The sequence below is a fragment of the Nicotiana sylvestris genome, chromosome 10, assembly GCF_000393655.2.
Source record: "Nicotiana sylvestris chromosome 10, ASM39365v2, whole genome shotgun sequence".
Lineage (NCBI taxonomy): Eukaryota > Viridiplantae > Streptophyta > Magnoliopsida > Solanales > Solanaceae > Nicotiana > Nicotiana sylvestris.
Window position 1 is genome coordinate 119,010,120 of NC_091066.1, and position 12,843 is coordinate 119,022,962.

At 35.8% G+C, this 12,843-nt stretch overlaps 1 protein-coding gene across 1 annotated transcript; it reads right to left on the reverse strand.

The window, feature by feature from the left end:
- Positions 1-1,061: 1,061 nt before the first annotated feature.
- LOC104216677 (glutamate--glyoxylate aminotransferase 2) lies at positions 1,062-8,090 on the reverse strand. Its single transcript, XM_009766789.1, has 14 exons — positions 7,906-8,090; positions 6,541-6,740; positions 5,980-6,045; positions 5,780-5,897; positions 4,951-5,032; positions 4,772-4,859; positions 4,447-4,605; positions 3,886-4,059; positions 3,657-3,788; positions 2,852-2,917; positions 2,634-2,698; positions 1,913-2,004; positions 1,675-1,831; positions 1,062-1,338 (listed from the first exon to the last, which is right to left on the reverse strand). The coding sequence occupies exons 2-14, from the start codon at positions 6,655-6,657 to the stop codon at positions 1,209-1,211; spliced, it is 1,446 nt and encodes a 481-aa protein (XP_009765091.1). The 5' UTR covers positions 6,658-6,740; positions 7,906-8,090; the 3' UTR covers positions 1,062-1,208.
- Between the last annotated feature and the right edge of the window lie 4,753 nt (positions 8,091-12,843).

A 12,843-nucleotide genomic window follows, 5' to 3' on the forward strand; every position in this document is an offset into this window, starting at 1 on the left:
CTTCAGATTTTCGAGGACATGACACTTGATAGGAAGTTATGGAGGTCGAGTATTACGGTTGTAGGCTAGGAGGTAGTTGAGTCTTGCGTTACCTTGTACTGTTGTGAGCCTAGTCTGGTAGAGTTTTTGTCTGAAATAGCTAGGGGCGTTGTAGTGTCTTACTATTTTCTCTTTTTGGTGCAGGACCTATTTACTAGCCATCATTTTTGTTTTGTATTTTTCCTTCTGCATTTTATGTTCCTATTTTTCCTATGATCTCTGTGGTGAAACTAATATTCTCTCCTTTTTATTTTTCTTATTATCTTGAGCCGATGGTCTTCCTTAAACAGCCTCTCTACTTCTTTGGGGTAGGGGTAAGGTCTGCGTACATACTACCCTCCCTAGACCCCACTTGTGAGATTTTACTGGGTTGTTGTTGTTGTTGTTAAGAAAACACTGCGACGTATAAGTATTGACACGGCTAATACTATTCGTCTTATGTACGTACCTAGCTTAAAACAAACCATGTAGGTTATTTCTGAAAAACATAACTTCCAAAAGTATCAAGAAAGTCTCTTTATCATTTTTTTACAAAATAAAAACCACTAAATCATGTAATATATAACATAGTACCTAGTCTAACCTTAGCCATAAAAGAACTTTTGACTGCAAATACATAAATTTCACCTAAAATTAGATGTATTTCAGTTTCGTTACGCATATAGAAGTAGTATCCATGATAAATTCAGAATTTTCCGGACTTCGACAAACTAATACTGTATTCAATTTAGATTAATTTCCGACAAAAACCATTTACTTCTTTAGGTTAATGTTAGTTTGGATTTAAGAAGAAAATTTATTTTATGGTCTTTTTGACATTTAGGTATCTAGAATTTGAATCCATCTCATTTCCATTATGCTGAAAAACAGAGATAAACGAAAGGAGACAGTCTACAAAAGTACACGTAGTACTAATTGGTTACCGTCAACGAGGTTTCAATATGGTCTTAATTACTATCTTAATTCAATTAAATGCAGAATTGACGTGGTAAATTAATGAGGCAAATCTGTACACCACAAGGTAAATCTAATAAGTCTTATATAACATAAATGAAGGCTAAATAGAGGGGGGAAAGGAAAAGGTTACGGTCAAGTAGTGTACAATAATTTTTTTGTTTATGAGAATAGCAGTAATTGTAAAACAATATACAGTACAATAAATACTCCTTTTACATCCTGGAATAGCCTCTGTGGTCTTCATATTGCTCCATGAACTCATCGTTGAACTTTTTGAAACTCGACATTATTGCAGGCATGTCTTCTTCAGCTGGCAATATGGTTGTCCTTAGGTGGAACACCCTACATACACAAGCTTTTCTTTGAGCCCAAAACTTACAACAGAGTTTTAACTTCTACACACTGACGGACAGTGTAAAAGAATTTTAACACTATCAGTTCATCGACTAAATAACTACAAGTAACCGTCCATAATAAGTGGGGTCAGTAACTTGAAAAATATAATGTAGGTTACCTGCTGCAACGGTTTAAACATACTGAGGGGCAATTGAGGTTTTAACAGCTAATTAAATGAAGGAAACCCGAGAGAAGGGAGGAAAGGGAGTTTCTGAGAACGCTGAGGTATGTAATGAATATAAGGGCATTTTGGTATTGAATATGAAAGGATAATAAACTCACCCTTCCTTTTGACCAAATCCTGAACCAGGGACAGTGGAGATGCCAGTTGCTTCCAACAGCCTGAGACAATAGAACACGTCGGGAACTTTCCCAAGCTTCTTTGCAGCCTCTATTGCTTTAGGAGGCAGTCGTATTTGTGGGAAAGAATACATTGCACCTGAAAAGAATTCCTTAGAAAGTTAGTGGGAGCTCATTTGGTATTTGATAGAACACAAGAACTAGTGAGCTGTTGACTTGCCTTCAGTGAAATTACAAACAACATTTCTGCAGCTGTTGAAACCATCAGTCATCATGTGTGCCCTCTTCCTTAATGATTCGAGGATACCCTTACTGCAATAAGAAAGAACTATATTCGTCATTCAAAAGCGAGGAAGTGTGTCTATATGTGCGGAAAGATGAAAAGAAATTACCAAAAGAGAGAAAAAGAAAAAATTAAATTAAGCAGTAGATTTACAAGTGTTTCAAATCCTCGATAACAGTAGAAAGATAATGATATAAATCCATTTTTTCCAAAAGACAAGAAGAAAAAGCGGTGAATTGTGCTGCTTGTGACTTTAATCCCCAGCTACTTTAATTCAGTGTACGTGACTCCAGACGATTAGGAGTAAACATGAAGTTGCAATGTGATCAATGACCCCCAGGTAATTGTAATGCTGGGAGTTATGTTGGGGAGAAGTGCATTATTTTGACAAAGTTTGAATGACCATAACAATTCTAATGGTTCTGCTTATTCAAATGTTCTCATACTAATGCATTATAAAGTCATAGATGTATTTATAACTTTAAACTTCTTTAGAACTCACTAGTTCAAAGATAAGAGCAACTCAGGGGCCAATTAGTTTAAAAGTCCATATCCAAAATCCATCGAAAAGGATGAATATTTTTTTGGGGGGGTCAATTTATCAATTCCTTAAAAGAAGTTCAAGAATTTCATCAAGGACTGATGTCAGAAGTCATACCTCTCTCTGACATATTGGTCATATGAGATATCTCCAGGTTTAGGGGGGTTTACCATTAGCCCCATCTGTAAGATACAAAGGAAGGGGACATTTCTTGTCAGATGTGAATTAAACAGGGAAACTGGAGCTAACATATTGGATTGGTATTGGAAATAAGATGTTGCTCAATTTAAAGCAAATTAAGATTATCCGGAGGAGACAAGTGAAAATTGACTTACAAATATCTGTCCAGGTACATTTGGACTGAGCGATATTGAAGCAACCTTGTATATTTCTTCGACAGACTGCAACATCAAATGGGTAAAAGGGAAAGGCTCTGTCTTAGACACATAGACTCCAATACCAAAAAAGCTGTGTTAGGTACATAAAGTCCAAATCCAAGAAAAACTTACATTGTCAGACTATAATATGACCATTAAGTTTCATAACGTATACCCTTGTGAATAGCTTTTTTAAAAAGATAAAAATGAACTACATCATTGTGAATAGTACGAAATGATGTCCACTTAAAAGATCCAATCTAATCTCTTTCAAATTATTCTAATCAATTGACGATCCATGTCTCAATAAAACTAGTTATGGCGATACGAATCATCTCTATCCACCCTGCCCTATCCGGACCTTTTTGGTTCCAATACAAATAATTTCTGTTTCAAGGCATCAGGGTTATAGTAATATTGTAAATCTCACCCCTTACTTTTACACTGGCATACAAGTCTTTAACTAGACTTGTAAAGCTCCTGCCAAACACTGAACCAAAATTGAGTGTGATAACAACTAAGTCTTAATCCAACTAGTTGGTATCTCATAAATGGATCATCCAAATGGATAAGCACTACTGCCCCCCCCCCCCGCGGGTAAAACTTGTCTTCAGATCACGATATTTTTCACTATCACTACAACAATTTTGCTTATGTAAACCACGACACACAACTTGCACAGAGGGATAAGCACTTGGCTAAAAGCAAGAATTATCTATTATATTCCTATCCCTACGGTTTGAATTGGAAGCAAAAGACAAACCTTTGGGGGAATGTTGGTCATCTCAAAGTATCCTCCACGCTGTCCACATTCACCCCAATATCCTTTGGAGACAGTGTGAAATGAAACAAGCTGAAGCTCCTTGCTTATAGGTGGGCCCATATCCAACAAAACCTTCATATTTGGTGAATAACATTTGAAATGAGTATTGTAGGATCTGAAGATACTGGTAGGTTAATAAATTCGTTAAACAGAAATTTAGCACATGTACCTTTCTTGCACTTATGAAAGGGCGTTCATCTTGGTAAATGTTTTGCTGATAAACTTCATCTCCAAGTAATACTAAACTCTCTTGGTGACAGAATTGAATTATTTGCTTAAGATTTGCTACACTAAGACATTGTCCAGTGGGATTTCCAGGGTTTATAATCACCATAGCCCGTACCTAGGCAGAAACAAAAAAAAAATGTATGGCTAATTAAAACGCAAACACAAGATGCTTTAAGATCTCAAAAGCGAAAAGTAGTTCAGCCTTTATTTGCAGCCATATCCAAATTTTTGTGTGGGTAAAAGGAACCAGTCCCCGTAGAATAGGTTTTAAGTTTCGCCTGTTTCTAAAGATATTTCTAGTATTCAGTCCTATGTGTGCTTAACGCCCACTAAGCCTAAAAGTTGCTACTAAAAGCGAATTTCGGTGAACCTTATGTGTGCTTAACGTCCACCAAGCCTAAAAGTTGCTAATAAAAGTGAATTTCAGTGAACTATACTCAGAATTCACACATACATCATGTTTGTCTGCATATATATGAAAGCAGAAGTTCAGCATACTCACAGTTATTCCCTTGTATCGTGCCTGTGCAACTGATTGGCGAAGATCATTAATATCAAGACCCCAGTTTGCAGTCTCTTCAAGGTAGTATGGCACAAGAGAACCCCCTAATAATTGTATTGAAGCAGAGTATAGCGGATACTGGGGAACAGGGACCAATATCTAGCAACAAATGTGCACTCATTAAAAATATGATAATGCATGTAAAACATATGACCAGGAGGTGCTAAAAGAAGGAACTGTTTAAGTTAAAACCAGATGTATGAAGGGAGATAGAAAGAGAATATGAAAAGGAAATCTGTTCTATTCATATCAAATTATCAATTACCCCATCACTTGGGCCGCGAATGACAGTATTCAAGATCTGCATCACACCTTTGCTAGCACCATCTGTGAGAAATATGAGTTCTGGATCACTGTCAAACAAAATAACTACTACTGTCAGTTCAAGAATCAAATTGACGAAATCAAACCAGACCAAGTAAAATGGAAAGAGCAATCTATAACCTTGGATATCCATCACGTCTCTCAATGAATTCTGCAACTTCTTTCCTTACACCAGGAGTGCCACGGGAGTCACTGTAAGCACCTAATTGACCAGCAATATAGAATACATCATTCCGTAGCTAAAAAGTCACTGTCGCAAAACTGTGCCAAAATCATTTATGCTGCTTGGAATTGAGTGCAATAACAAGAGCACAGATCGATAGTGAGACAAGGATTTCAGCTACAAAGTCAAGTGGCTGTAGTCTAATTTAGCTTTTGTGCATTGAGGAAAGGATAAAATTCATAACCCCTAATGTCAACAGTTCCGAAGTTACACTCCAACTATCACCTCCCAAGGGATAAAAAGTTGGTAGTCCTTTAGGATATACTCCCTCCGTTTCAATTTATGTGAACCCATTTAACTGGGCACGAAGTTTAAGAAAAGAGAGAAGACTTTTGAACTTGTGGTGTAAAATGAAGCACATATATTTTGTGTGGCTATAAATCATTGCATAAAGGTAAATTGTTTCCAAATAGGGAAAAAGGTCATTCTTTTTGGCGCGGACTAAAAAGGAAATAGGTTCACATAAATTGAAACGGAGGGAGTAAGAAATTACAGAGACTAAAGAAGTTACATGTGAAATAATGCATTGTCGATTTCACAAACACAATGGACAAACTATAAGCAGGACCAAAGAGTAAACGGTGAAACAAAAATATGAAAATCATTAAAATACAAAAAGAAAATAAAGAAATGAATAACTTTTGACATGAAAGGAAGAGAGGAGAAAGAGAGTGATAACACAAGAAGGTTCAATCCAGCAATTAAAGATTATCTGAGAAAGGATACCTAGACCTCCAGAAGTCATTGCAAGATAATGTTTAGCCCTTGCAATTGCATCAGCAGGGAATAAGAATCCCACGTTAGGATCATCCAGTAAAAATGGAGCTTGACACAGAGCAATGACCTGAAATATAGAGTCCAAAGTTTATACATGTACCAAAACCTCAAGCATCTCATAGAAGAGGCATTCAGCAACTGTGACAAACCTGGCGAGGAAATGTCAGTGGCTTTTGTCCAAGAGCATGGGGATTACCAACATTGGTAAAAATGATCTGCAGAAAAACAGGAATAATGAAATAGTATACACATGCTTCAGATGAATTAATGAAAAGATATGTGATGCTTTGACGTGTTTTCCTAGTTACATGCCACTAAATAGTCTTCATTCAGACGATATCCACAAAACATTAGGATTTACAAAATTCCTCCTCATCAGAGGACTCTGGAATAGACTAATCACAATTAATGTATAATTGTTTAATGGTGACATCATGTCAGAAGAGCATGTACTCTCTCACCATACTAGATCAGGATAGTTTACAATATGAATTTCAAGTTCTTATGCATTTCCTGGGATTCAAATAGAATTTGGCAACAATTCAGGCTCTATACATGTGACTTATTCAATCCTTAGAATCTTGCCAATTGCCTACAGTTTGCTTATAGTTCCCTGATTATAAAGGTCTAATAGACAACAAACCTAGTGCATGCTGGAACGTTGAATCTCTTACAGGAAAAAGAGATGAATAAGTTGATAAAACTTATACCTTTTTGCCTTCCTTCTGAAGCTCAGAAGCTCGAAGGTACAGCTCACCCCTGACAGCATATTGGCACTTCTTCACATTTTCATTCAGATTGTCATAGTCTAATGGCTTAGAAGACATTATAAGGAATTAGAGTTTTCTCTTTGTTCAAATTCCAAACAAAGTGATGGCCGTACCGGCAGTCTAGCAGCTTAGCTCAAAACCTACAATTATATGAAGAAACTATAAGCAGTAAAAAGGAACAATGACTGCAAAACAACAAGAATTCAAAAACCAAAAAGATTAAACATATCACTTGATACTCCGTTGACCAAAATGCTCAGCCCATTGATTATAATACCACAACTTCCCGATACAAAAACCCCAAATCCAATCAAAAAGTATTATACGCAAGAAAAGTGGTAAATGAGTTACATATAATGTATGGATAATCTATCAGTAGGTCCATGCTTTCAATTTTAGCAACAACAGAAATTGAAAAGGAAACAGTAATAGTATGAGCTGGGAACTGGCAAAACAACAATGCACGTGACCACACACACCCAAATCGATATCATAACAGAGACCTTTTACAAAATTTAACAAACGCGCACTCAAGGTCGGACCTAATTGTTAATAAAGTAGGTGCAGACCTTAAGGCCAGGGTTGAAAAACAGTAGCACAACCAGATTTTTCACTGAATTCAAATTATAAAGAAGTAAACATGTGAGTATGCGAAGGGATCAACATATCGTACATATAGATTTTTATAAAATTGACCTATCTACACTGTAATTTTTTTTGGCAAAGAGGTGTCAATTGACTACAAGGGCAGCTTCGCCCCTGTTTACAACACAAAAAGACGCGAGGTGATTTATTTTCATCTGCCTAAACCTTAGTGGGCAAGAGTTACCCAATAACTATGTTGGTCTGAGGCAGCAAGGTGGAATAGTAAAGGTGCGCCCAAGCTGGCCCAACACCACCATTATAAAAAATAGAATGTAACAAACTCTTTGAAGCAAACAAATGCTAGCCAATAAAACTCCCCAAAAAAAGCTGTTTTATGCAGAAGTATTAGATATGAATGCATGAGAAATCAATCACATATTCACAACACGACGAAATCAAGAAAGATGACACTAAAACCTCCAGTATACATAGAAGAAAGACAAAAATCTTTGTACGTACGCATTCTTTTTCGATCCAAGTAAACATCAACAAACACACAAAGAATAGGCAGAATCACAAAAATAAACAAAATCTTTAAATACCCATCTTCCTAAAAATCATAAAATTTTGTATTGGACTCTCGCATATAGAACCCAAGTTTTCATGAAATGGGTTTATTTTAAATAAATAAAAAAACAACTTCAAGAGGAGATCGCTTACAGTTAGAGCCAAGTGTTGTCTGAGCCCTGGTTCAGAACTCAGAAGTCAGTCAGTTCTGTTTGAAGTGAAAATGAGAAGTGCATTTTTTAGGGTGTGAGCCAAATAGGATAATTTTATAATATGTGTATATGTGGCCAAGTGTCATGACATAAATTCCAAGGTGAAACCACAACCACTGAACAATTGGTAGAATGGATTATTTTTGAACTTTATTATTGAATCACAAGTTTGGAGATAAAGCAAATCGTGGTGCTGCTTCAAACTATAGAGTTGTGGTTTTGGTTCTTGATAGTAGTTGATATTGATGTCGCCCTCATTTTGCCAACGACAATTTTACTTTTTCTATTACTAAAAACTAGGGTCGTCTTGTTCGGAACAAAGATAAATTATATCAATATTTTGATATAAAATAATATATATTGGTTTTAATTAGTATCAACAACCAAATACGAAATAAATACAATTTTAAATTTTATATCGGAATTAATATCCTAATTCTAATAACCAATTGACCCCAAGAAAAAGGGCCAAATTATCAATTCCAGTAACCAAATGACCCCAAGTGAAAGGGCCAAAAGCTGCATAATCATGATAACAAAATTATATTGGGGAAAAAAATGAAGACAAAATTGTTGAATTGAAATTGAGATTACGTGTATTACAAAAGGAAAAAGGTAAGTCTTGAGGACTGCAGAGGACTAACCACTACAGCGACCTGTAAGGATACAATTGCTTGAATTTGGTTGAGCCTCCGTTTGCATCTATACCCGTTTTTGGGTCACGTTTTAACTTGTGTCCGCTTTGCAAAAAAAATTGCAAGCATACACATTTTTTCGCGTAATTTCAGCATACAGGACTGAAGTAACAAAGGCAATCATGCAAAACTTCAGCATTCTAGTAAACGGAACTGAAGTAGCAAGTGTATTGAACCAAGTGTGCTGAAGTTTTTGTTTGTAATTGCTGAACTTAAGCATAGTAGCTGAAGTTTTGTTCTCTATTTGCTGAAGTTTTTGTTTGTAATTACTGAAGTTTTTGTTTTTGTAACTGGCGAACTTCAGCTCTAGAGCTGAAGTTTTTGTTTTTGTAACTGGTGAACTTCAGCAAGTTTTTGTTTTGTAACTGTCGAACTTCAGCTCTAGAGCTGAAGTTTTTGTTTGTAACTGGCAAACTTAAGCTCTAGAGCTGAAATTTTTGTTTGTAACTGGCGAACTTCAGCCTTTTATTGGTTCAACAAAAGGGACTCATAATTGTTGCTCCAAGCGTCATAAACTAATACCGAACTCGAACTCAACGCCTTCGTTGGTGTAATGTTGTAGAGAAGGCAGACCAAGTCAGGGGCGGACCTAGGTTGGTAGTTGAGGGGTTACGTGACCCCGTTAGCCTTGGCAAAAATTTTGTATGTACATATTATATATATATATGTGTACTTATATACGGGACCCCTTAAATATTTTAATGGTGCCCCCAAACACAAAGTGATGGATGGAAGAAGTGGTTGCTTTGGGCACTTAAATTCTCTCCTATGTTGTGGTGACGCAGGTTCGAAACCCCCAAAGTTTTCCTTAGTCTTTTCTCTTTTTTTATTTTAGTTCTTTGAATACAATGTAATTTTTATTTAATAGCAAATTACTTTATTTTTACTTTAATCCTCTTCTTTTTTTTAATATTCAATTATAGTTTAGTACTAATACAAAATAGTCAACTTAATTGATTTTATTCTTTTTTTGTAAACTCCTTCCTTAGAATTGAAAGCCTCAAATTGCAACTTATCGCTCCACATATAGAAAAATACAAATCTTCTACCACAATCTTCTTTAACAATCACTTTGAATTGGCAATGGAAACTAAGAGTTTGAGACTCTTCTTTAATTCTTTTAGTAATAACGTACTCTTAATCTTAATTTCTTTAGTAAATCTTTTATAATTTTACGTTTGAACGCCCTATTGCGAAGAATTCTCTCTCTCCCCCGTTTACTGCTTTCTTTTTCTTTAGAACTTCTTTTTGTTAATACTTGGATGATAAGTCATCATAATCATTAAGTTTCAAAAAGTTGCATGCCGAATTTTATCGCTGGTGATTAGCATATACAGTGGTGGCCCCGTCATGCTCGAATCCTGGGTCCGCCTCTGGACCAAGTACAACAGCTAAATGATCAGAAGTAGATGCAGAGTCATTATCTCCAAAGCTGTAAATGGAATAAAAAAGGGAAGATTCTTTCTGTGCCTTAGCGGAAGAAGTAGCAAAAAAGACTAACAGCAAGATGAGGAAGAAATAGTGGTTGGAAGAAATAGCTCTTAAATCGAGCCATTATATTGTTAAACAGTTCCGGAGAGATATGGAGATCACTGGGAGAAGGAAGAGGAAAAAGGGGGTTGTAGTTGTTTAAAAAGTGGGTACAAGTTAAAAAAAATTAGAAAATGGGTATAGATTAAATAGGGGCGACCAAATAGGGCGCCCCGTGCAATTTTTACAGTTTTGTTGGGCTATATTAGGCCCAATATGCAACAGCTTCCTTCTTTTGAGCTAAACCCAACGTGTAATTTTAGGGTGAAATTCAAAATAGTCAGATTTACATGTGGTAATTAAAAAATAAATATAGTTTTAAAAGAAATCGAAATTTAGCCACTTTTTATGTAAAGATAAATTTGAACGAAAACACTGTTTAAAGTCCGGAGAATATTCAAGCATAATATACTGGAGTTCCAGTATAATATACTGGACTTCCAGCTGGAAGTTCATACACATGTGCTCCAATCTCCAGTATATTATGCTGGAACTTTTTGTGTGTTGGAGTTCCAGCATAATATGTTAAAAATTCATATACAAGTGCATCATTCTCCAGTATATTATGCTGGAAAATTTTCGTGTTGCAGCAAAATAGTAATAGCTATTTTTTAATAATTTTACAAATGTTGGCTATTTTTCAATTGTCAGTCAGGAAATTGTCTAGCCCGTGCTATTTGGACGTGAATTTGGTTTGTAAGAGGTTAAGAAACTTAAAAGACTTCCAGATGCAATTATTTTATAAGCCCATCAATAGACTAAATTGTGCAATCAAAGTATGGGGGAAAAAAATAAGAAATAGCCAGAAGTAATGAAAAATAGCTATAGTTTCAAAAATAATCAAACTTCAGTTATATTTTTATTTAAAGATAAAATTTGAATAAAAATACTCTTAAAAATTCGAAAAAATTTCAGCATAACATGCTGGAAGTTTATACGCAGGAACTCCATAATTCAGCATATTATGCTAGAACTTTCCGTGTTTCAGCAAAATAGTGGCTATTTTTTAATGACTTTGCAAATGTTGACTATTTTTTAATTACCAATCTGAAAACTGGTTAGCCCGTACTATTTTCTTAAGGATATGACTATTAATGAATTTGGTGAAAATTATGAAAAAATGAGACAAAAAAAAAATGTTAGATAATTTTTTATATTTGCTTAAACCTAATAGGTAAAGTTATTTGGTATCTATACAAGCAAAAGATAGAAATATTTTATCATATAGTTGAGGGGTACACAAACTAACTCATACACCAACTTCATTCAGAAAAAAACTGACGGTCATATCCATTGTTAAAGTACTTTATCTTCCTTTTCCTTGTTCTCTGTAATCGTGCTGTAGTTGGGCAAGCTAAGTGACCTGGCTCCATAACAGCTCGCTAGTTATGTGCCGGGTTGTTCTATGTGACACGGTAGTCACGACGATGAAATTAACTTGTCCGTTGTAAAGTTGGATATTCCTTACCTATTCAACTTGATATAAAAAGCTCAAGCAAAATAGCAAATATTATCCACCAACCTCTGCTCAAGATGGCGAGTTACTTACAATGTAACTGACTAATAATCAGTAATTATACACATTCATTGTCTGAAGATAAAAGTGACCTTAGCTTAGTATGGAAAACTGATTCTAAAGTCAAAATTTTAAAAACCCTTCCACTCATTAGTAGGGGGTAAATGTAATCTAGATTTCACAATAAGTTATTTGATGCATATTCTAATTTGTACTTCAAACCATCGACGCTTCTTGTTGCAAGTTCACCAAAATAGTCCTTCTAACATAACATTTTTGTATTTGTCTAAACTTTTTTATTTCACAAGATATCTGTTTACCCTAAAATCGGATAATAATTGAATTTATATGTGATTTTAAGGATACGTGATATAAATACAGCCTTTAACCAAATGAATTTATATGTCGAACAGTCTTGACCCTCGAGTTCGATCGCCCTTTAACCAAATGAAGTTTCAGTTAACATAAGAACAGAGTAACAAGACAATGAAAACTAGAGAAAGACTGTAAATTGCTTTGTATTGCGTAAACATGATGTGTATTACAAATGATCAGACCCCATTTATATAGTAGGGGAGTCCTACTCTTGGAATCCCATGATTAGCTACTTAATCGGCCTCTTCTTGATACGTGCCGAGATTTCCACCATGATCCTCGTCCGATTGCGGATATCTCGGCTTTCCGTTATTTGGCTCGGCAAACTTCCCTGGATCTCGCTCGATCTTTTTCTTGCTTGATCTTGGTAATCTAACTTTGCTTCATGGTTCGATATAATACGAGGTCGAATCTTGGCTTATCGCGTTCCCGTCTCGATCAGCCATGCAAAAAGGGCAAGCCCGATTTTGACCGTATACAGATAGTCCCCTCGTTTCTAGGAGAGAAGATGACGAGAAACGATATGAACTTTTCCAATCCCGTCTCGATGGGCCATGACGTAAGCGGCAAGCCCGACTATGACGTCAGCGGCAAGTGGATACTGAAATATCCTGTCGGTTCGGTTACCGAGGCATTAAATGCCTGTCAGTTGCTGGCCGGCCACTACCGGTTTTGAACCATCGCCAGCAACCTATAAGAACCCTAGCCATTACTCATTCAAACTTTTACACTCAAAGTTCTTCCTACTCTTGCCTTTTCTTCA

Excerpts from the sequence above, each read along its gene's own strand:
- LOC104216677 (XM_009766789.1), bottom strand. The coding sequence starts at position 6,657 with ATGTCTTCTAAGCCATTAGACTATGACAATCTGAATGAAAATGTGAAG. Across the intron at positions 4,606-4,771 it reads TTCGCGGCCCAAGTGATGGG|ATATTGGTCCCTGTTCCCCA; the intron begins GTAATTGATAAT and ends ATTTGTTGCTAG. Across the intron at positions 2,918-3,656 it reads TGACCAACATTCCCCCAAAG|TCTGTCGAAGAAATATACAA; the intron begins GTTTGTCTTTTG and ends TTGATGTTGCAG.